This window comes from Vicia villosa, linkage group LG5 (genome assembly GCF_029867415.1).
Source record: "Vicia villosa cultivar HV-30 ecotype Madison, WI linkage group LG5, Vvil1.0, whole genome shotgun sequence".
Taxonomy (NCBI): domain Eukaryota; kingdom Viridiplantae; phylum Streptophyta; class Magnoliopsida; order Fabales; family Fabaceae; genus Vicia; species Vicia villosa.
Window position 1 is genome coordinate 58,246,184 of NC_081184.1, and position 24,609 is coordinate 58,270,792.

The 24,609-nt window shown below is 39.5% G+C and overlaps 1 protein-coding gene across 1 annotated transcript; it reads left to right on the top strand.

Annotated features, from left to right (window-relative positions):
* The first annotated feature begins 4,283 nt into the window (after positions 1–4,283).
* Positions 4,284–15,218, top strand: LOC131604705 (uncharacterized). The gene is made up of 2 exons (XM_058877130.1): positions 4,284–4,461; positions 14,143–15,218. Exons 1-2 carry the CDS (start codon positions 4,284–4,286, stop codon positions 15,216–15,218), a joined length of 1,254 nt encoding a protein of 417 aa, XP_058733113.1.
* Positions 15,219–24,609: the final 9,391 nt, after the last annotated feature.

A 24,609-nucleotide genomic window follows, 5' to 3' on the forward strand; every position in this document is an offset into this window, starting at 1 on the left:
TATGATCAAGGGTTTTAAATTGCATATGAAAGAAAACTTCTACTCCTTAGGCTCAAAAGGGGTTGACAAGGGATTAACATCCTTATATCTCCACTGTTTAGGAATTGAAACAATACCTGTACATCGTCAGCATAGTCCGTTCAAAAGCATATTGTATGAGGTTGCGGTATCGTTTTCATCATCCTCCCTCAAAAGACTTACCGCTTAGCAGGAGTTGAACATCACAACATAAATAAAATGTAAAGACACGATTTAAATGAATGAAAGCGAAGTAATTTATTCAAGACGATCATATGCAATGCGCTAATGATGATTATTGAAACAGATAATGTCTATCATAAGTCGAATGTTTAAACAAACAGAAAAGAAAATTTGCAAATAAAAGTAAATCTAATGATTCGAAAGACATCCTTCTAGCCATCCACAGCATCAACAGTCTTGTTGTGATTAGGCATTGGAGTAGTGATCACGTTAGGGGTTGCAGGAGAGTCGAACTTAATTTCGCCTGCGTCGATCATGTCCAGAACTATTAGAATGATATGCGCACCTCGCATTGGGTTTGTAGCTAGGAGCAGAGGTGTTAGGATTCTTAGGAGGATCCCTCAGGGTAACCAAATTTTCCTTTAGCAGATGTTGTAAGGCCTGAGCTAGCGACATATTGATCTTTGTGAATTGATGCTTAGGTGTGTCTTGTTTGTTTTGACTACCTTGTTTAGGCGCTGGTGTGGAGATCAGAACTGCCCCAATAGATTGGTCATGGTTTCTCCTTTTCTGCCCATACACAGCATTGGACTCTGACTTCCCATCAAATGCTTCTTTGTAGCTGTAATATGGTGAACTGACTTTATTGAAATGCCGCGGTAAGCAAGAGTCTCCACCGACTTTTATTTTGTCTAATATATAGAAAGGCTAAAAGAACAGGAAAAACCTTTTAAAAGAAATTTTGAGTTCGGGGGTAATTTATACAAAGGGAAGGTGTAAGGCACCCTTTGCATCATGGTTTTCCATGGGCTCTTAATTGCTTAGCTCTTTTGTTTGAAAATGTTTGTAGTGAATAAAGAAAATGATTTGAAATAAGGACTTTAGCTTGTAAATAAGCGTAGCCTTTTTGAAGGTTTTTGATAAAGTGTAAGAAAAAGATTTAAGCCAGAGCAAAGAAATTAGGAGATAATTACGCCTATTAAAAAGGTTCTTTTGGCCTTTCAAGGCTATCCATACCATATGAGGGTAGGAAATCTTTTTATTTGGAGGTTGAAGGGTCATCGAGAGTTCGTTCGCCATAAGAATGTCCCTTTCCATAGAGAATGCAGGTAGTCTTAGGGAAGGAAAAGAATAGTCATCATTAGGCAACCAAGAGGACACCTCGGTAATCGAAAGGGACTATCACATCATTTGTAGGCAACCTCGAGGGACGAGATCATATAACCGAACCGAAGGCAACATCATTGGGACTTATGATCTTTTGTGATGAGAATGAACTGAGGGCAGCATTTGCTGAGGCGTCCTCGTATCCGAGGGACTTGACTATTCCGCACTGGAAAGGCAACAAGGCAACAGGAAAACAGGCAACAAAAGGGATTACCATAAAAGGTGTGTGGGTGCATGTTAGGGACCAAATAGTACTAATTTTCATATATTGTTTTTGGTCCCTTTAGCCACTTTTCACTCAATAATCACACATTTATTCTTACAATTTAATAATTTTGCAATTTATTTAATTTTAGTTCTTTTGAATTGTTATTTCACATGTTTGTTAGTTTTGTAGCGTTTTGATTAGGTTTTAAGCTCATGGAAGCAAAGGGGAATCACTTGAAGGCTTGGACTTGTACAAGAAGAGCTGAGGAGGTCAGTTTGCCCCGCAAACATCCTTGGCGCCGCAACCTACAAAAATCTCATCTGTCTTGGTTTTTGGCTGGATTCTGATGTGGCAGAAATTGAAGTGTTTGTGCCGCAAACATCCTTGGCGCCGCAAACACTGCGCAGCAAAACTCCTATTTCACTTTAGTTGGTCTCCCACTTGTCATGAGTTTAATTTTTAATCTTTTGAGGATGGACAGTTAGTACGAATTTTGGGGGGTTAACTTAGATAAAAGAAGAGGAACCAAGGCCATTCATTCTATTCTATTGTACACCACACATTGAGATTAGGGTTTTGGGGAGAAAAGTTTGCACCTTTGTGAGAGATTGATGCTTAGAGCTTCTTCTTCATTCCTCTTGTTGTCAACCATGGTGATGAGTAGCTAAATCCCACTTTGGCAAGATTGGAGGTAGTAGCTATTCTTGTTAACTATGTTTTTCCTCTAACACTTTTGTATTAACTTCATTAGTATTGAAATGGATGAATGTTGTTGTTTTATATTTCCTATTTAGATTTGATTTATGATTGAGAAATATATTTCAAGTCTTGTTCTACAACATTTTATCAAGTAGTGGATAAATGCTAGAGATAGATTTATTTGCCACTTTTCTATTTGTATCAATCAATCAAGCTTAATGTATTGATAGTTAGAGTGAGAGATCATCTAAAGATTAATATATTAACTTTCACAACCTTGTTTAGACATAAACATTGTTGAGAGGATACTAGAACATTTTCATTGCTATTGAAGTTATGCATTAGTTGTTAAAGTCACATAGAAGATAGGAATAGTGAAACCAAAACCAATCTTGTCAATCTTTTATTATTGAAACAAGTTTAATTTTATTGTCTTATAATTGTCTTAATTAGAACAAATAGCTATTCAAAACAAAACAACTTTGTTACCTTTCGAACTTAAAATAATAGTAACTATAGAACGGCGGTAATATCACCCAATCTCTGTGGATACGATTTAAAAAAATATTTGCCTTGAATATACTATTCAACAAATTGGCGTCGTTGCCGGGGATTGGCGTTTGATATTGCAAGCATTGCAATAGTTCATTGTTTTAAGTTTTGTTACTTTATTAATATTGCTTTTTCGTTTCACTTGGTTTGCTAGTTTTGTAGATTCTTGTGTATGCGAGAAAAAGCTTCCGAAGAGCAATTTCATTTCGATCCCGAAATTGAGAGAACACTCCGAAAGCTCAATAGCAAGACACGAAGAAGAAGGAAGTTAGCCCAAGAGAAGCGACAAAGAGAAGAGGCATCTACTTCTTCTAACAATCACATTGAAGAAGTAGTTGTAGAGACTTTTGAAGGAGACATGGCGGGTGTTGTTCCAACCGAAATGTCCGCCAATAGTCCAAGACGTACCGCCCAATTTGCACGCAATGCTCAAGGTGGGGCAAATACGGAGATGAAGACCGGAATCCTCCAACTTGTTTATGCAAATCCATTCACCGGAATGGATCATGAGGATCCTTTCGCACATCTCACAAAGTTTTATGAGATTGCGGGTTCAACGAGAGTCGATGCGGCCAATGAAGAATCATTGTTCAAGAGATTATTTCCACACTCATTACTTGGGAAAGCCAAAGAATGGTATCTTGATCAATTACCAAATGTGATGACGGATTGGAATCTATTGGAAGAAAAATTTTTAGAACGATATTTTCCTCAATCCCGATTCATGGAGGCCAAAACGGCAATTGCGGTTTTCAATCAAGGAAGCAACGAGTCCTTAAATGATGCTTGGGAAAGATTCAAATCCATGCTTAGAAAATGCAAGGGTCATGGTTTTGATGATCTCACACAAATCCACATCTTCCGAAATGGACTTCAACCGGTGCACAAGACACTTTTGGATGCTACCGCGGGTGGCTCTCTAATGTCAAAAAGCGCGGAGGATGCAATAATGATAATCGATCGTATGGCACTCAATGATCTCCAAACTCAACATGATAGGAGTCCATCACAAAGGAAGCCGGGTGTTCTCGAATTAAACACCAATGATGCCATCCTTGCTCAAAACAAGATTCTTTCTCAACAAGTTGAGTTACTCACTAAGTAAATGTCGAAGCTTCCACAACAAATGAAGGAAATTCATGGGATGCAAATGACTTCTCACGTAGCAAGTTGTGAACTTTGTCAAGGTGACCATCCTACCGGGTTTTGTCCTCCTCCCGAGGGTGAAGAAGTGAATTATGTCAACAATCAAAATCAAGGTTATCAAAGGCAACCTCCACCTCACAATAACCCGTACAAAAGAAACAACCAAGGATTTCAACCCTCAAGATTCAACAATCAACACTATCAACATGAAAGTCCTTATCAAAGCCCAAATCCTCAAGTCCAAGGTCAACAATCTCAAGGTGGGAGCTCAAAATTGGAAGACACTCTTACACAATTCATGCAAGCATCCATGGCTAACCAAAGGAGCAATGAAGCGGCCATAAAGAATTTAGAAAATCAAGTGGGTCAACTTGCAAAGCAATTGTCCGAGCAACAACCGGGAGCATCCTTTTCCGCCAACACCCAAACCAATCCTAAGCAACATTGCAAAGCCATTGTTACAAGAAGTGGGAGAAAGGTGAATAATGGTGTGAATGAAGAGGTCATAGTGGAAGATGATGAGGATGTTAGAACAAGATTTGTTCTGATCAATTATCTTAGTTTTGATGATAACAATAATATGAATTTTGCTTAAGATAATATGGTACTCTAATCCAATGCAATTTCCCTTTCAGGAAATATATAAAGAGTACGCATAATTCAGCGCTCAGAAGCTTTGTCTCAAGGGTTCAGCATGCAACATCAGAACATGGTCTGGCAAGACATCAGAAGATAGTCGAAGCAGAATCAGAACATGGGTCTATGGAAGCATCAGAAGAACAAGAGATCAGAAGCACTGAAGCTCAGAAGATGGTATCACGCTCAGAAGCACTTCAAGGTCAGAAGATCAGAAGATGCTATGCACCAAGCTGTTTGACTCTGATGATATTCAAACGTTGTATTCACAAACATCAGATCAGAAGGAAGTACAAGTGGCAGGCTACGCTGACTGACAAAAGGAACGTTAAAAGCTATTAAAGGCTACGTCAGTAGACACAGCGTGAACAAGGCTCGAGGTAGTTGACAAAAGCGTATAACATTAAATGCGATGCTGTACGGAACACGCAAAGCATTAAATGCATTCAACGGTCATCTTCTCAACGCCTATAAATATGAAGTTCTGATGAGAAGCAAGGTTAACGATCCTGAACAACATAATTCAAATTAACTTGCTGAAACTCTGTTCAAATCCAAAGCTCAGAATCTTCATCTTCATCAAAGCTCACTACATTGCTGTTGTAATATATTAGTGAGATTAAGCTTAAACGATTAAGAGAAATATCACAGTTGTGATTATCGCTTGTAAGAAGCATTTGTAAACTCTTGAATTGATTACATTAAGTTGTAAGGAACTAGAGTGATCGTGTGGATCAGAATACTCTAGGAAGTCTTAGGAGTGAACTAAGCAGATTGTAACTAGAGTGATCGTGTTGATCAGTAGACTCTAGAAAAGTCTTAGAGGGTATCTAAGCAGTTGTTCCTGGAGTGATCAGTGTGTGATCAGAAGACTCTGGAAGACTTAGTTGCGGACTAAGTGGAAAACCATTGTAATCCGTGCGATTAGTGGATTAAATCCTCAGTTGAGGTAAATCATCTCTGCGGGGGTGGACTGGAGTAGTTTAGTTAACAACGAACCAGGATAAAAATAACTGTGCAATTTATTTTTATCTGTCAAGTTTTTAAAGCTACACTTATTCAAACCCCCCCTTTCTAAGTGTTTTTCTATCCTTCAATTGGTATCAGAGCGCCGGTTCTAAGGTGCAAGCACTTAACCATGTTTAGAAAAGATTCAGGAAGAGAAAAACGCTTCTGTAAAAGATGGTTGATGAAAGTGAAAAGACTACATCTACATCTGGCTCTGCTGAGCAATACAACGGTAACAATGGTTATAATAGACCGCCGGTATTTGATGGTGAAAACTTTGAATACTGGAAAGATAAACTGGAAAGTTACTTTCTTGGTCTAGATGGTGATCTATGGGATCTTCTGATGGATGGTTACAAACATCCAGTAAATGCTAGTGGCGTAAAGCTGTCTAGGCAAGAAATGAATGATGATCAGAAGAAGCTTTTCAGGAATCATCATAAATGTAGAACTGTTTTGCTGAATGCTATCTCTCATGCTGAGTATGAGAAGATATCTAACAGGGAAACGGCCTATGACATATATGAGTCCTTGAAAATGACTCATGAAGGAAACGCTCAAGTCAAGGAGACCAAAGCTCTAGCTTTAATCCAGAAGTATGAAGCCTTCAAGATGGAGGATGATGAAGACATTGAAAAGATGTTTTCAAGATTTCAAACTCTTACTGCTGGATTGAGAGTTCTTGACAAGGGATACACCAAGGCTGATCATGTAAAGAAGATCATCAGAAGCTTACCCAGAAGATGGGGTCCTATGGTGACTGCATTCAAGATTGCAAAGAATCTGAATGAAGTTTCTCTGGAAGAGCTTATCAGTGCCTTGAGAAGTCATGAAATAGAGCTGGACGCAAATGAGCCTCAAAAGAAAGGTAAGTCTATTGCATTAAAATCCAATATCAAGAAATGCACTAACGCTTTTCAGGCTAGAGAAGAAGATCCTGAAGAATCAGAATCTGAAGAAGAAGATGAACTGTCCCTGATCTCCAGAAGGCTAAATCAACTCTGGAAGACCAAGCAAAGGAAGTTCAGAGGCTTCAGAAGTTCAAAGAAATTTGAACGTGGAGAATCTTCTAATGATAGAAGATTTGACAAGAAGAAAGTCATGTGCTATGAATGCAATGAGCCTGGACACTACAAGAATGAATGTCCAAATCTTCAGAAGGAAAATCCCAAGAAGAAGTTTCATAAGAAGAAAAGTCTTATGGCAACCTGGGATGAGTCAGAAGATGATTCAGACTCTGAAGATGAGCAGGCCAACTGTGCGCTGATGGCGACAGAAGATGACGAATCAGAATCTACATCAGAATCAGATTCTGAAGAGGTATTTTCTGAACTTACTAGAGATGAGTTAGTTTCCGGTCTAACTGAACTTCTGGAACTCAAGTCTCAGATTAGTCTCAAATACAAAAAGCTGAAAAAGCAATTTGAATTTGAAACAAAGAAGCTTGAGTTGGAAAATTCTGAATTAAAAGAAAAACTTTTAAAATTATCCAATAATGTTGGATCTCCTTCTGATTCAGAAAAATCCACTCCTAGTCTAAACCATATTCTGAAAGAATATGATTTAAGTTTCAGGAAGTTCTTATCTAGAAGTATTGGCAGAAGTCAGCTAGCTTCTATGATATATGCTGTGTCTGGAAACAAAAGAGTAGGCATTGGTTTTGAGGGTGAAACCCCATACAAACTTGAACCTGTTGATGAAATGAAAATCACATACAAGCCATTGTATGATCAGTTCAAGTATGGCCACTCTCATGATATTAGGCACACTTCACATGCTCAAAGTTTTCACTTAACACACACCAAAAAGCATGTGACACAACCTAGGAAATATCATGAAACTCACATTAAAAAATATCATGCTGTTCCTCCTATTGCTTACAATGCTAAACCCAAGTTCAATCAGAACTTGAGGAGATCTAACAAGAAAGGACCCAAGAAAATGTGGGTACCTAAGGATAAGATTATTCCTATTGCAGATATCCTTGACTGCAAAAAGGACAAAGCACAACATGTCATGGTACCTGGACTCTGGATGCTCGCGACACATGACAGAAAGAAGGTCTATGTTCCAAGACCTGGTGCTTAAGTCTGGAGGAGAAGTCAAGTTTGGAGGAGATCAGAAGGGCAAGATAATTGGCTCTGGAACTATAAAGTCTGGTAACTCTCCTTCCATTTCTAATGTACTTCTTGTAGAAGGATTAACTCATAACCTCTTATCTATCAGTCAATTAAGTGACAATGGTTATGATATAATCTTTAATCAAGAGTCTTGCAAGGCTGTAAATCAGAAGGATGGCTCAATCCTATTTACAGGCAAGAGGAAGAACAACATTTATAAGACAGATCTGCAAGATCTTATGAGTCAGAAGGTGACTTGTCTTATGTCTGTTTCTGAAGAGCAGTGGGTCTGGCACAGAAGATTAGGTCATGCTAGTTTGAGAAAAATTTCTCAGATTAACAAACTGAATCTGGTCAGAGGACTCCCTAATCTGAAATTTAAATCAGATGCTCTTTGTGAAGCATGTCAGAAGGGCAAGTTCTCCAAACCTGCATTCAAGTCCAAGAATGTTGTTTCTACCTCAAGGCCATTAGAACTCTTGCACATTGATCTGTTTGGCCCAGTCAAAACAGCATCTGTCAGAGGGAAGAAATATGGATTAGTCATCGTAGATGATTATAGCCGCTGGACATGGGTAAAATTCTTGAAACACAAGGATGAGACTCATTCAGTGTTCTTTGATTTCTGCATTCAGATTCAATCTGAAAAAGAGTGTAAAATCATAAAGGTCAGAAGTGATCATGGTGGTGAATTTGAGAACAGATCCTTTGAAGAGTTCTTCAAAGAAAATGGTATTGCCCATGATTTCTCTTGTCCTAGAACTCCACAGCAAAATGGGGTTGTAGAACGAAAGAATAGGACTCTGCAAGAAATGGCCAGAACCATGATCAATGAAACCAATATGGCTAAGCATTTCTGGGCAGAAGCAATAAACACTGCATGCTATATTCAGAATAGAATCTCTATCAGACCTATTCTAAATAAGACTCCCTATGAATTGTGGAAGAATAGAAAGCCCAACATTTCATATTTCCATCCTTTTGGATGTGTATGCTTTATTCTGAACACTAAAGATCATCTTGGTAAGTTTGATTCCAAAGCTCAAAAATGTTTCCTTCTTGGATATTCTGAACGCTCAAAAGGCTACAGAGTATACAATACTGAAACATTGATTGTAGAAGAATCAATCAATATCAGGTTTGATGATAAGCTTGGTTCTGAAAAACCAAAGCAGTTTGATAATTTTGCAGATTGTGATATTGATATATCAGAAGTTGTTGAGCCAAGAAGCAACGCATCAGAAGCAGAGCTTCTCAGAAGCAAAGAATCTGAAGATCAAGTATCAGCTTCTCTGGAGGATCTAAGCATTTCTGCAGAACCATCTGCCAGAAGATCATCCAGACTCATCTCTGGTCATTCAGAAGATGTCATTCTTGGAAAGAAGGATGATCCAATCAGAACAAGAGCATTCCTTAAGAACAATGCAGACTGTCAATTAGGTCTTGTATCTTTGATCGAGCCAACTTCTGTTGATCATGCTCTAGAAGATCCAGACTGGATAATTGCTATGCAAGAAGAACTGAATCAGTTTACAAGGAATGATGTTTGGGATCTTGTTCCTAGACCAGATGGATTCAATATAATTGGTACAAAATGGGTCTTCAGAAACAAGCTCAGTGAGAAAGGTGAAGTGGTAAGGAACAAAGCCAGACTGGTGGCTCAGGGTTATAGTCAGCAAGAAGGGATTGATTATACAGAAACCTTTGCACCAGTGGCCAGGTTAGAATCTATTCGTCTATTAATTTCATTTGCCACTCAACATAACATCACTCTTTATCAAATGGATGTCAAGAGTGCCTTCTTAAATGGTTATATAGATGAAGAAGTTTATGTCCATCAACCTCCTGGTTTTGAAGACTCTATGTCTCCTAATCATGTTTTTAAACTTAAGAAATCATTGTATGGATTGAAACAGGCTCCCAGAGCTTGGTATGAACGCTTAAGTTCTTTCCTTCTGGATAATGGTTTCACTAGAGGAAAAGTGGACACTACTCTCTTTTGTAAAACCTTTAAAAGGGATATTTTAATTTGTCAAATATATGTAGATGATATTATTTTTGGAACATCTAATGCTACACTTGGAAAGGAGTTTGCTAAGTCTATGCAGGCTGAGTTTGAAATGAGCATGATGGGAGAACTCAAGTATTTCCTTGGAATACAAATAAATCAAACATCAGAAGGAACGTATGTTCATCAAACCAAGTATGTGAAGGAACTTCTGAAGAAGTTTAATCTTCTAGACTGCAAAGAAGCCAAAACTCCTACGCATCCAACATGCATCCTAGGTAAGGATGAGGTAAGTAAGAAGGTAGATCAGAAGTTATACAGAGGTATGATTGGATCTCTTCTATATCTGACTGCTTCTAGACCTGACATTCTGTTCAGTGTTTGTTTGTGTGCTAGATTCCAATCAGATCCTAGAGAATCTCATTTAACTGCTGTTAAGAGAATTCTAAGGTATCTGAAAGGTACTACTAATGTTGGCTTAGTTTACAGAAAATCTAAAGAATACAACTTAGTAGGATTCTGCGATGCTGATTATGCTGGAGACAGAATTGAAAGAAAAAGTACTTTAGGAAGTTGCCAGTTTCTTGGAAGTCATTTGATCTCTTGGTATAGCAAGAAGCAAGCAACTATTGCTCTATCAACAACAGAAGCAGAATATGTCGCTACTGCTGGTTGTAGTACACAGATGCTCTGGATGAAGAGTCAGTTAGAAGATTATCAGATATTTGAGAGTAACATTCCTATATTCTGTGATAATACTTCTGCTATATGTTTATCTAAGAATCCTATTCTTCATTCAAAAGCTAAACAAATTGAGATTAAACATCATTTCATAAGGGACTATGTTCAGAAGGGTGTTATATCTTTAAACTTTGTTGATACAGACCATCAATGGGCTGATATCTTTACAAAACCCTTGGCTGAAGATAGGTTTAAGTTCATTCTGAAGAACATCAGTATGGATTTATGCCCAGAATGAGAAGATGAGAAGTTCTCATGTATGAGTATCTTCTGAAATGAAAATGGATTATTTTTCTATATCAGAAGTTCTGACTGAAATCTTTTAGAAATTATGATTCGGTTATTACTAACGTTTCATTGTCTAAGTTGATTCAGAACCTCTTTTAAAGCAAAACAGCTGTTACGTTTTATCTCGGGATGGTAAACCTGTCGTTACTATTCATGGATAAACGTGCGTGCAGTTGAAGGGACACCGACCATAGGTAACTGTGCTAGTCACCTCATTTGTATTTATTATCTCTCCTCACGTCACGTAACATTAAATGCTATTCATCATTCGTTTCATTTTATTTTCTTTTAAATACTCTTCAAACTCTTCTCTTTCCCTCTCATCTCTCTCTATCTCTTTGCATTTCTTCATCAAGTTTTTCCCTCTCTCTCTTCCATATCAAACCCTACCTGCTCTTTTTCTGCAAACCCATCATGAACTCTTCATCAAGCCCAGGAAATAATGAAAATGATCAAAACAACAAAAGAAAAGCTGTTGAAACATCACCTTCCAAACCCAAAAAGATCAAAATCACCTATGATCCTCTCAAGGTGAATCCATTCGAAGCAATGTTGTCTGGAAATTATTCTAGACGAGTGTTTCATCCTCCTGGTGAAAGCCCTCCATCATCTCCATCTTCTTCATCATCTTTCGACCTTCAAGACTCAGCTTCCTCTTCATCTAACCCTTCCTCTCCCTTAATCGATTCCGAAGAAATCTCTTCATCTTCACCTGCTGGGAATGCTGTCTCTGGTAAAGATGGTGGAAGATCTGCATCAGGACCAAGTCTCCCTGATCCCTCGCCTGAAAGCCCAAGAAGCAGTCAATGAGGCGTTTCACTCCTTCATGGCATGCTGGCACAAACGTTGTCTTAGCTAGGGTCTTAGGATTTGGTCTTTGTAGTTTTCTTTTCCTTGTTGCATCTGCTTGTTAAACATAGGAACTTCTTGTAATCCTTTTTTAGTTATCAATGAAAAAGTTTCTTTGCTTTTACATTCCAGTGACTCTATTTGTCGTTTTATGCATCTGAATCTTTTGAAATATTCTTTTTGATGTTATGACAAAAAGGGGGAGAAGATAAATGATAAATGATTTGATTAAATCTATCAGTTGCTGGGTAAAGCTCCCACACATTCACTAACAAGAACTGCAAGTTCTATATGGTTTAAGTGTTTTGCAGGTATAGTGAAGAGAATCTTCAAAGCAAAAAGCAAACACAGAAGCAAAACCATGGAAACTGAAGCAAGCCGAGTGCTGTCAAGCTTCAGAAATCAGAAGCAAGAAAGAAGAATGAATCAGAAGCACTGAAAATAGAATTTGATTTATATTTGTCTATTTGATCTGACAAAATTCTATTTGCTCTGATACATATAATGTTATGGCTCTGATACATTATTTGCTCTGATACATTATTTCAGCCTATATGGCTCTGATTCATATAATGTGCTCAAACATATATTTTATGTTCTAACTCGTTCATGCTGACTTTTGTCGTTTAGTTTTTGTTCTGTAACATTTCAGGATGTAGAGATGCTCAGATGATGCTCTGGTACATTCAACAATGTTCTGATACAAATCTAGCATGAAGTGATGTTGGTAGAAATTCAAAGCTCTGAAGCTATCCGAGGGAAGCAGAAATCAGAAGCTGCGAATGTTCTAAAGATCCAGAAAACTCAAGTTCTGAAGCTGTCCTGAATGGAAGCAGAAATCAGAAGCTGTGAATGTTCAGAAGATCAAAGAAATTCAAGTTCTGAAGCTGTCCTGAATGGAAGCAGAAATCAGAAGCTGTGAATGTTCAGAAGATCAAAGAAATTCAAGTTCTGAAGCTGTCCTAGATGGAAGCAGGAATCAGAAGCTGTGAGTGTTCTAAGGATCTAAGGAAATTCTAGTTCTGAAGCTGTCCTATGGAAGCAGAAGTCAGAAGCTATGAATTCTCTGAAGACAAGAAGCTTATATGATCGTCTCTACCGAAATAATCAGGGAAGTCTTTTATTAAAGTTCTTCGAGTATTTATTTCAGGGGGAGATTATTTATCTCAGGGGGAGATTGTTAATCTCAGGGGGAGACATATTCATATGCTTATGCTATAGCTGTGTAATTTGTCTTTTGCCTTCTATTCTTTCTGATCGCAAATTCATATCATTTATATATGTTTTTGTCATCATCAAAAAGGGGGAGATTGTTAGAACAAGATTTGTTCTGATCAATTATCTTAGTTTTGATGATAACAATAATATGAATTTTGCTTAAGATAATATGGTACTCTAATCCAATGCAATTTCCCTTTCAGGAAATATATAAAGAGTACGCATAATTCAGCGCTCAGAAGCTTTGTCTCAAGGGTTCAGCATGCAACATCAGAACATGGTCTGGCAAGACATCAGAAGATGGTCGAAGCAGAATCAGAACATGGGTCTATGGAAGCATCAGAAGAACAAGAGATCAGAAGCACTGAAGCTCAGAAGATGGTATCACGCTCAGAAGCACTTCAAGGTCAGAAGATCAGAAGATGCTATGCACCAAGCTGTTTGACTCTGATGATATTCAAACGTTGTATTCACAAACATCAGATCAGAAGGAAGTACAAGTGGCAGGCTACGCTGACTGACAAAAGGAACGTTAAAAGCTATTAAAGGCTACGTCAGTAGACACAGCGTGAACAAGGCTCGAGGTAGTTGACAAAAGCGTATAACATTAAATGCGATGCTGTACGGAACACGCAAAGCATTAAATGCATTCAACGGTCATCTTCTCAACGCCTATAAATATGAAGTTCTGATGAGAAGCAAGGTTAACGATCCTGAACAACATAATTCAAATTAACTTGCTGAAACTCTGTTCAAATCCAAAGCTCAGAATCTTCATCTTCATCAAAGCTCACTACATTGCTGTTGTAATATATTAGTGAGATTAAGCTTAAACGATTAAGAGAAATATCACAGTTGTGATTATCGCTTGTAAGAAGCATTTGTAAACTCTTGAATTGATTACATTAAGTTGTAAGGAACTAGAGTGATCGTGTGGATCAGAATACTCTAGGAAGTCTTAGGAGTGAACTAAGCAGATTGTAACTAGAGTGATCGTGTTGATCAGTAGACTCTAGAAAAGTCTTAGAGGGTATCTAAGCAGTTGTTCTTGGAGTGATCAGTGTGTGATCAGAAGACTCTGGAAGACTTAGTTGCGGACTAAGTGGAAAACCATTGTAATCCGTGCGATTAGTGGATTAAATCCTCAGTTGAGGTAAATCATCTCTGCGGGGGTGGACTGGAGTAGTTTAGTTAACAACGAACCAGGATAAAAATAACTGTGCAATTTATTTTTATCTGTCAAGTTTTTAAAGCTACACTTATTCAAACCCCCCCTTTCTAAGTGTTTTTCTATCCTTCAGAGGAGGTAGTAGTTGTAGAGAAAGAAGTAGAAGTGATAGTTGAAAATGAGGGAGAAAAAAGTGAGGAAAAGATAGAGGAAGACTTAGTTGAAAAAGAGAGGAAAGAAGATAAAGAAAAAGAGAAAAACACTAAGAGTGTGAAGAGAAATAAAAAGAGAGATGAACAAAAGAGCGAAATCCCTTCCCAACACTTACCATATCCTCATGCCAAATCAAGGAAGGATAATGCAAGGCAATACGCTAGGTTTATGGATATTTTCAAACAACTCCAAGTGAATATCCCATTTTCCGAAGCGTTAGAACAAATGCCAAAATATGCAAAGTTCATGAAGGACATTCTCACCAAGAAAAAGAGATATTCGGAAGAGGAGACTATTTTACTTGATGCTCGTTGTAGTGCCATAATCCAAAAGACATTACCAAAGAAAGAAGCCGATCCGGGACGTGTTACCTTGCCGGTTACAATCGGAGGTCATTACATAGGTAACAGTTTGGTAGATTTGGGCTCAAGTATTAATTTAATTCCGTTATCTATCATCAAGAGATTAGGAAACATAGAGATGAAGCCGACCCGAATGACTTTGCAACTAGCCGACAAGTCTCTCACCTCTCCTTATGGAGTTGCACAAGACATGCTAGTCAAAGTGGACAAATTTTTGTTCCCGGTAGACTTTGTGGTAGTTGATATGGAAGAAGACCGTGACGTACCATTGATACTTGGAAGACCTTTCATGAAAACAGCCCGGATGATGATCGACATAGACGATGGTCTTATGAAGGTGAGAGTGCAAGATGAAGAAGTCACTTTCAATCTCTTTGAAGCAATGAAGCATCCCAAGGATAAACATGACACATTTCGAGTTGATGCCACCGAAGAGGAGATCGAGGAGGTTGCTAATCAAGTTCACATCTCTAGTCCTTTGGAAAGATCTCTTATAGGAGCTTACAATGTCTTATCCGAGATTGAAGAGAAAGAAATGGAAGCATTCTTGAATGAGTTGGAATCTTGTGGGGAGATAGACCATAATGAAGAAAAGGTAGAAGAGTTGCATGCGGAAAAGAAAGTGGAAGAATAAAAAATTGAGATAAAGATGTTGCCACCTCATTTGAAGTATGTTTTCCTTGGTGATAACTTCACTAAGCCGGTGATCATTAGTAATTCTTTGTCTACTCAAGAGGAGACTCGCTTAATCGAGGTGTTAAAGAAGCATGAAGGTGCAATAGGGTGGGTTTTATCTGATTTGAAAGGTATTAGTCCCGCTTATTGCATGCACAAAATCATGATGGAGGACGATTACAAATCGGTTGCTCAACCTCAAAGACAGCTCAACCCATCAATGAAGGAAGTCGTGAGGAAGGAAGTAGTTAAGCTATTAGAGGCCGGGATGATCTATCCTATTTCCGATAGCGAATGGGTAAGTCCGGTGCAAGTTGTTCCTATGAAAGGCGGCATGACGGTTATCCGAAATGAAAAGAATGAATTGATTCCGACAAGAACGGTAACCGGATGGAGAATGTGTATCGACTATAGAAGATTAAATCAAGCAACAAGGAAGGATCATTTCCCATTGCCTTTCATGGATCAAATGTTAGAAAGGCTAGCCGGCAAGAATTTCTATTGCTTTTTAGATGGTTATTCGGGCTACAACCAAATTTCGGTGAACCCGGCGGATCATGAGAAGACCGCTTTTACATGTCCCTTTGGTGTTTTTGCCTATCGAAGAATGCCCTTTGGACTATGTAATGCTCCAGCTACATTCCAAAGATGCATGCAAGCCATCTTTGCGGATTTGATTGAGGAATGTATTGAAGTGTTCATGGACGATTTTTCAGTGTATGGAGCATCTTTTGACCTATGCTTAGAGAATCTTGAAGTGGTATTAGAGAGATGTTTGAAGACCAACCTTGTGCTCAATTGGGAAAAATGCAATTTTATGGTCACCGAAGGAGTGGTTCTTGGACACAAAATTTCTTCCAAAGGACTTGAAGTTGACAAAGCCAAAGTGGAAATCATAGAGAAGCTGCCACCACCAACCAACATCAAGGGAATAAGGAGTTTTCTTGGACATGCCGGTTTCTACAGGAGATTCATCAAGGATTTTTCGAAGATCGCAAAGCCATTGAGTAATTTACTCAACAAAGGTACGCATTTTAATTTTGATGAGTCCTGTCGAAAAGCCTTCCTTGAGCTGAAAGACAAATTAGTTACCGCACCCATAATCGTTGCTCCAAATTGGAAAATGGATTTTGAACTCATGTGTGATGCAAGCGATTATGCGGTTGGTGCGGTATTAGGTCAAAGAAGAGCAAAAATTTTCCATGCAATTCACTATGCTAGTAAAGTTTTGAATGAAGCTCAAATTAACTATGCAACAACTGAAAAAGAGCTACTAGCCATAGTGTATGCATTGGAGAAATTTAGAGCTTATTTGATCGGTTCTAAAGTTGTAGTCTACATTGATCATTCCGCGATAAAATATTTGCTAACTAAGCCGGATTCCAAACAACGGTTAATCCGTTGGATTTTACTTTTACAAGAGTTTGATTGGGAAATCCGAGACAAAAAGGGATCCGAAAACTTGGTGGCGGATCATTTATCTCGGTTGGTAAACGTGGAGATTACAAAGAATGAGATAGAAGTAAGAGAAGAATTTCCCGATGAAAAACTTTTTGCGATTCACGTGAGGCCTTGGTTTGCCGATTGTCGCTACCGCGAAAATTAACAGAGTCGCCACTAACATATTTATCCTGAAAAGGAAGGGAATGCCAACAAACCACAAAACAAAACAACGGTCTCACGACCAGAGAAAAAGGGTAAGGGAGTCGGTTACGCGAGGGGAAGGTGCTAGCACCCCTCGCGCCCATCGTACTCGATGGTATCCACGCCTGTGTCTAAATCTATGGGTGTGTAACAAATCTACGCTAATCTGGACTAAAATGAATGCAGAATGTAGGGAAAATAAAGGATTGTGCTCGCACGGGCCCTACCCCGCTGCCTACGTATCTGTTTTGCAGAATCAGAGCTACCGTAGCTCGGCTAACTAATTTCTGTTTGTTTTGTGTTTTTTAGGTGAACGAGTTACATTCACACTCCGCTGCTCGACCTTTGGAGGCTTATGCTTGGGAATGGAGCGGAAATAACAAGCTCTTAAGAAAAGAAAATCAAAGAGTGTGGTTTGTGTTTTAAAGAATGCATGAGGAAGACCTAAGCTAAGGGGGAAAGCTTGCTACCTAATGTTATCATACAAAGGGTACAAGTCTAAACTAATCTAACAACCTACGAGGGAAAAGGGGAAGCACACAAGAATATCACACAAACGAGCATTCGCTCGTAAAGCAAACAAAACCAACGGTACTGACCGAATGGTAGAAAAGCGGTCCCGCCATAGCCAAGGGGAGCAACTCAACCCAAGTCAACCAAGCATTAGACCTCGCGAAAATGATCGGGCCATAGACAAGAGGGCGGACCCCTCTCAGCAACCAAGCCGTCACGGATCGTAAAGGAAAACGGTGCGTGCGTACACCGAGCATCAACGTCGAGCGACGCGAGCTATAAGAAAGGCGGGGGTCCGGCTGCATGAACCCTTTTCCTGACATACTCGATAACAAGATCTTGTGCAGGTTCGGAAGCGAGCAACGCGAGGCGTGCGCATACTGAACAGACTCGATGAAACTAGGCGGGGGTTGATTGCTAACCCTTTCCGCGTGCCTTCCATGAGGACTTAACGGAGTGCCATATAGGACTTATTACACCGTGACTCCCTGCCGCAAAGCACAAATATAAACACACCAACAAAAACATAGCCTCTTTCGAGGGCTTGGCCAGATGCATGTCTAGGTCCTACTTCTCATGTTAAAGGATGATGCGAGAAAGCGATAAAGTGCGAGAGAAATAAAATGAAACGGGGGACAATACTGAACGGATAGCAAATCCGCAATGAGCTAGCAAGCGTAAGCAGAGAAGTCCGAAGTACTTCGCGTAAGCCATCATCAAGCAAAGCAAGTCAGAAAGCGTCGTCGTGAAAGTAAATCACAAGCGACATGTGGCACGCGTCGAGCATAACCACATAAGCAACCTGCAAGAGAACACAAGCCAGACAATGCAGGAATATACATCTCAATGAATGAGAGATCAGATGACTGGCATCGGAAATAGGTTCGTGTTCCACAAATAAAGTGAAACACGACGCAAATCAACTCGTAAGACAAATCGCATTGGAAGCGAGTTCGTGTCCCACAAATAAAGTGGAACACAAAGTAAGTCGAATCGCAATCAAAGGCTCTCTCAAAGTACCTCGCACATCTCAACAACCAAATCAGTAATAACAAGGAGACACGCACCCGCCATAGAAAATAGTAGAAATTAAATTCTAAAAGAAAAGCTAAAAAGATTAAATTGTTTTTTGTAACATTTTTATCTAAGAATAAGAACAAAACTATGTACAAAGCAATTAAATTCTATCAAGACAAAGAATACATGTTTTTATTTACTTTTTTATCATGCAAAAGAAAACTAACAAAGAATATTGTTTTTCAAGGGATTTCTATCATCTAAAAATATAACAAAATAATTGTTTTCATGTCATTTTATTCCTTAAGAAAAATAAGAAGAAAAACTAATTCTAATGTGCAAAGAAATGAATTCAAGGGGGGTTTATTCTGAAATCTGGCGGTGCAAAGAGAAAGGGCGCAGAGGCCCAAAGAGAGTTAGCCCAAACAATTTTTGTTCAAGGTTTTCTGCACAAAAAAAACATGTTGTTGGGCTCATTGTGGGGGTTCACGCAGCATTTTCATGTAAAGTCCATCAGCAATTGGTCTAGACAAACATAATCTTTGATCCAACTAATCAATATCCAGGTTTCATCAATTATTATTAACCAAAGCTTAATCACGTTTAGATTGCAACATTAAAAATCAAATCAGTGCCTCAGTTAATGTTAATTAAAAGACAAGTGATTAACAAAGGGGATTAGGTTTACGTGTGGCCATGGAGTTCTTGAACTCAGAAGCTTCTCCTCTCTCACGAAACGCGAGCGGCGGCCGTACTAACTTCTCCGGCGAAAACTCCTCTATCGCCGCCGTGAACCATGACAACAAATCAACCTCTCATTTTTTCCTCTTCGTCTCTCTCCGATTTCAGCTTTCCGTCGGAGACCGTCCGGTGTGTCTTCGATTGAGATTCAGGTATGAGATCCTTTATCTCTGATGCGACCTCTTTCTTCTCCTTGTTCGTTAGAGTCACTTCATTTTCCGACTTTTGCGTCGTTATTTGTGATGATGATGATGTTGTTGTTGCAGAGCGTGAAGTTACGAAGCCATGCGATTCAGAGATGTTGTTGATGCAGAGAAAGCGAAGTTTCGTTGTGGTGATGATAATACTCGATTGCAGATTGATGTTGTGGAGGTCGATGTGTTGTTCGTGATGAATTTGCGGTGGATTCAGTGATGGTTTTTGATGAGAAGTATTGAAGATTCACGATGATGAAGCGGTTCGGTTCAGAGATCTTGATGAAGGCGTGATGCGATGATGATTGCTCGCGTTAGTTGAACTGATGGAGGTGATTGATGAAGATTGAAGAAGCGGTTATGGCGATGAGTAGAGAAGAAGATTAATTGTTCTGAGATTTTTGGTGAATGAATGATGAAGAAGATCGTGGAGCTTGTGTGAATCGATTCAGAAGTCTAGCTTTTTTCTGTGTTTCTGGTGAATTGAAGAGTTTTGCTGAATCTTCAAGATTGAAGATGAACAAATTAGATTGTGATCCAGAGAGGACTGAAGATTGGACGATTCGGTTATAAATATTGAATGAATGAAGGTGAAGACGATGAAGATGCAGCGATGAATCGGTGAAGGTTGTTGAAGTTGCGTTGAAGATCGAGATGAAAGTGGAAGGAGGTGATGAGTAGGTCCTCCGCGTGAAGAATGTCGCAGATTGGTAATGATCGATGATTAAACTGAGAATCCTTTTTCGCACACATTGCAGGTATGAACTCTCGATTCAGAACTCTCGATTCAGAACTCTCTTCCCCCTACTCTCTTACGTTTCTTTCGTATTTTCTGTGGATCTTTTTGTGTGATGCGTAGCGTTGTTCCGATGATGATGAAGGTACAGATATGAAGATTGAACAAAGATTAGCGTGAACGGTTGAAGGTTTGAGAGGGTGAATTGAAGATTATGGAGGATTTTGTAGGTTATGGCGGTGATGAATCTTGAAGAAGATGGAGAAAGGTTGAAGATGAAGGTGGTTATGGAGGAGAAGATACAAGAAAAGTTTGTTACGGTTCCATTACGGTGAGTTCTCTCTTTCCATTTTCTGTTACCATTCGGTGAAGTCTTTTTTTTTGTTATCCCTCTCAGTTCTGAAAATCCCCCCTTCTGATTGTGTTGCTGGTTTTTGTATTGTGTTGCAGGGTTCCCTAAATCACGCAGGTGAACGTATTGGCGCTGCATCTTTTTACCCTGAACCGGTTTGGAAGTTCACGGTTTGGACCATTATTCTGAGTGCAGGGTGGTTCCTTCACAAAGCATTTTTTTTTGGTTTTGTATGGACAATAATATCTTTGCATATGTAAGATTGGACTTTGCATATGTAAGATTGGACTTAGATCTTGTATTTGGAATTGATTTGAATTTGGACTCTTAGAATATTTTTGTAGTCTTGTATGAGTTTATGATTTTTATAATGAGTTTTGGTAGAATATGAGAAAGATCGAATTAAATGTGAATGAATTTGATGCTCTTGCTCGGAATTATCTCTTGACGAATCATGAACTTAACATCTTTGATACTATTTGAACGCCTTAGCAAACATGAGTGAACATTCCAAAATAATCTTCAATTTTCAATGAACACTTCACGTTTAACGTTCAAACCATAAGTGACTTGCATTACGAGCAACAAGTATTTGAACTCATAATAACACTTTAATCACAATGATCCCGCGAACCATATATTGTACCATGGCTAATATCTTGACTTGCATAACAAGCAATTGGAGGAAACCTTTGCACCGAAGTTGTCTTAAAAATATCAAAAACTCTTTATTATTTTCTTGATTTTTAAACGACGAAATAAACGTCATCCATAACTTATAGCTCAGAGAATAGGGCAAATTTTGGGGTGCAACAGCTGCCCCTATTCAAACTTCTTGAACCTGACGAGTGAGAAATGAAAGTTTCGAACCGTTAAGGTAGAAGGAGATTGAATACCAGAATGAACTCGAAAATTTGCACTCTTGATCAATAGAAGATTCCAACTTGCAATGAAGAAGGAATGTACCACCCCGCAAGCAGGGAGAAAAAACTTCAATTGACCTGAATAATTAAATAAGCTCCAACTTGCGATAAGAAGGAACAGGCAACCCCACAGGCAGGGGGAAAAAACTTCAATTGATCTGGGCATCAAGAGAAGGAACATCTCGACTGATCTGGGCATCAGGCGTAGCAGATGTCTTCCGAACAGGAATCGGGGATAGATGTCTAAGTCGATCTGGGAATCGAAATGAGATATTCCGGCTGATCTGGGCATCAACGGGTAGTAAGTATCTCTGGTCTGGGTACCAAGGCGACATCTCCATCTGATGCAATTAAATCATCAGGCAGATATTCCAACTGATCTGGGTATCAGTGGCTTGCTCCTTCGTAAGATCGACGAGATCCGGAGGCGGTTCCCTCAACTGAAAGTCTGGTTTATCAGGAATAGGAACAATATCTCTTCCGAACTGTGTACGCCGGGAAAGGAAGTCTTTAAACTGATCTAGGCTCGATGCTAGAAAATAAGTAGAACAATCCTCTTCTGAATGACAAAGTCAATCAGGTAGATATCTCCATCTGATCTGGGCATCAGTGGCTTGCTCCTTCGTAAGATCGACGAGATCCGGAGGCGGTTCCCTCAACTGAAAGTCTGATTTATCAGGAATAGGAACGGATATCTCTTCCGAACTGTGTACGCCGGGAAAGGAAGTCTTTAAACTGATCTAGGCTCGATGCTAGAAAATAAGTAGAACAATCCTCTTCTGATTGAAAAAGTCAATCAGGTAGATATCTCCATCAAATCTGGGTATCAGTGGCTTGCTCCTTCGTAAGATCGACGAGATCCGGAGGCGGTTCCCTCAACTGAAAGTCTGATTTATCAGGAATAGGAACGGATATCTCTTCCGAACTGTGTACGCCGGGAAAAGAAAACATCTTCAACTGATAGTAAGCATCAGGACTGGGCAGACGAGTTCTTCTTCTGATGCAATTAAATCATCAGGACGTAGATATTTCCAACTGATCTGAAGCATCAGCAGGCTTGCTCCTTCGGAAGATCTTGGGAGATCCGGAGGCGGTTCCTTCAACTGAACTGGAATCAGGATAGGAACAAATATCTTCAACCGATTTGAGGGCATCGGGATTAAGTAAGCCTTCACGTAATCTGACGGTGTCAAGATAAGGAGACAAACTTCTTCTGATTTAGACATCAGGATAAGCGCCTGTAATGGTTAGGCGAGTTGCTCTCTGGGAGGCATTTTGAAACTTGATAACTTTCCTGTAGAAAGAAACAAATATGATATGATTTATGCATGATGCATGTATGAATGTTTATGGAATAACGTTCCGGAGAAGGAAGACGCTACACGCTTTTGAGAATGCTATGCAAATGATGCATGATTCAGACGCTGCTTAGGGAAACAGTGGAGGAGCACTGAATTGCTGAAGAAGTCCTGGAGAGAATATGGAACGCTGCGGGGAGGACAGGATGAGTGACCAAGTGTCACAAACTGCGAGCTGACAAAGATGGATCGGAAATCTGCTGGAGATGATCAAATCTAGACGTGAGCTCTGATTGGGGAATAAATCCTGCTTGAGGATATGGACATCCCAATTAACTGCTTAGGGAATACCTTGGCAACTTCATTGGAGAAGCAAATTCTCGACACACTGGGGATGTGAAGATAAAGACAAGTTATGGAGACAACTCTGATGGGGAGTGACCAACTTGCTGGTGAATAAAGCATTCCGCTGGGGAAAATCCTTGAAGGACACAAATTCTGCTGAGGATGCAAGTGAAACTCTGCTGAGAAGAGACTCAGTGGAGAAGATGGATACTTCTGCATAACAATCCGTTGAGGAGATGAGAGATCCACTGGGGATAAGGAACTTGGCAAGAGAACCTCTTATGAAAACATCTCCACTGGGGAATAAGATGACTCTCTTGGGGAAACAGGTCCATCTGATGGAGAGAGAAGCGCTCTACTGGGGAAAGAGAGGAACTCGGGCAAGGAAACTCATTAAGAGCTTGCTGGGGAATCAGATACCATTGAATCATGATTCAACTGGGGAGAAGACATTCCACCGGGGCATAAGGCTTCTGAAACACGAAGATTGCATTGAGATGTGCTTTCCTGAGGAGATGAGAATCTTGGAACAAAGAAAACCTCATCTAGATGTACTCAGCTGGGGAATGAGAATCTCTCACTTGGATAAATTCGCCAACACACTGAGGGTGTACTCGAAAGGATGTACCCGCGAGATAAACAGATGAAAATGCCCCAGGATATAGCATAACATCTTCACGGGGTTTCCTCACATGATAGAGAATAGTGATGCTCACCCACAATGGGAAAATGCAAGAGCAAACAGAGTGTCAGACATCTGAGCTTGAAACTTTCCAAACAAGCAATGGATTCACGAGTTGACAAGCAAGCAGTGATTAGAACACCAAACAAGCATCAGCCAGAGCATCAAACAGACATTGGTTCTCCAAGAGAATGCCACCAGGAAGTGGGATTAATGGGTCAAGCAAGTATTGACTTCCAAGGGACCAAACAGGCATTGGTTTCATAGAATTTTGCAGATTCTCATTGATTGTGAGGATGCCAACAGGTAATGGACTTTCAGTCTCTGATGAATGTTGAGGATGGCGACCCTGACGGTTCTTAAGTTCATAAGTTGTTTAGCTCACACCCGAACTTTAAATTGGACACCTCCTGATGAGGAAAGAATGCCACTGCATAGTGCCTTGCCCCAGCCTGTAAGGACTTTGGAGGAATTCGTCTCGTAAGGACTTTCTGATATCTGTTCATATCAAACTGACTTGCCCCAGTATCAAGAATTTTTGGAACCATGTCCCTGATTGACATGTGTTGGAGGTAGCTTCGACTGCACTTGGGTGAATGCCCCTGATTGCTTAGCACTTTGAGAGATTATTCGAATCTTGACCTGATTGCCTCAGATTGACTGAAAACTTGCTCGACAAAGTATTTAACTGCTTTTGTGCCTCTGAGGGTGATCAGACTTTGAAATATTCTTGCTTCAATTCAACGGAGTTCTGAAGACAACCTACCCTTCGGGAGAGATAAACTTTTCATCTGAAGTTCATTATGGAAACTTTCTTGATGTTAAGCACTTGTTCACATGCAAAGAAAATTTATTATGAGAAATATAATTCTAATGCAAAGAGCATGTTTGTCTTGAAGTTTAAA

Coding starts and splice junctions, on each gene's coding strand:
- LOC131604705 (XM_058877130.1), top strand. CDS start 4,284: ATGGCTAACCAAAGGAGCAATGAAGCGGCCATAAAGAATTTAGAAAAT. Junction 4,462..14,142: donor TGGGAGAAAGGTGAATAATG/GTGTGAATGAAG, acceptor TCTATCCTTCAG/AGGAGGTAGTAGTTGTAGAG.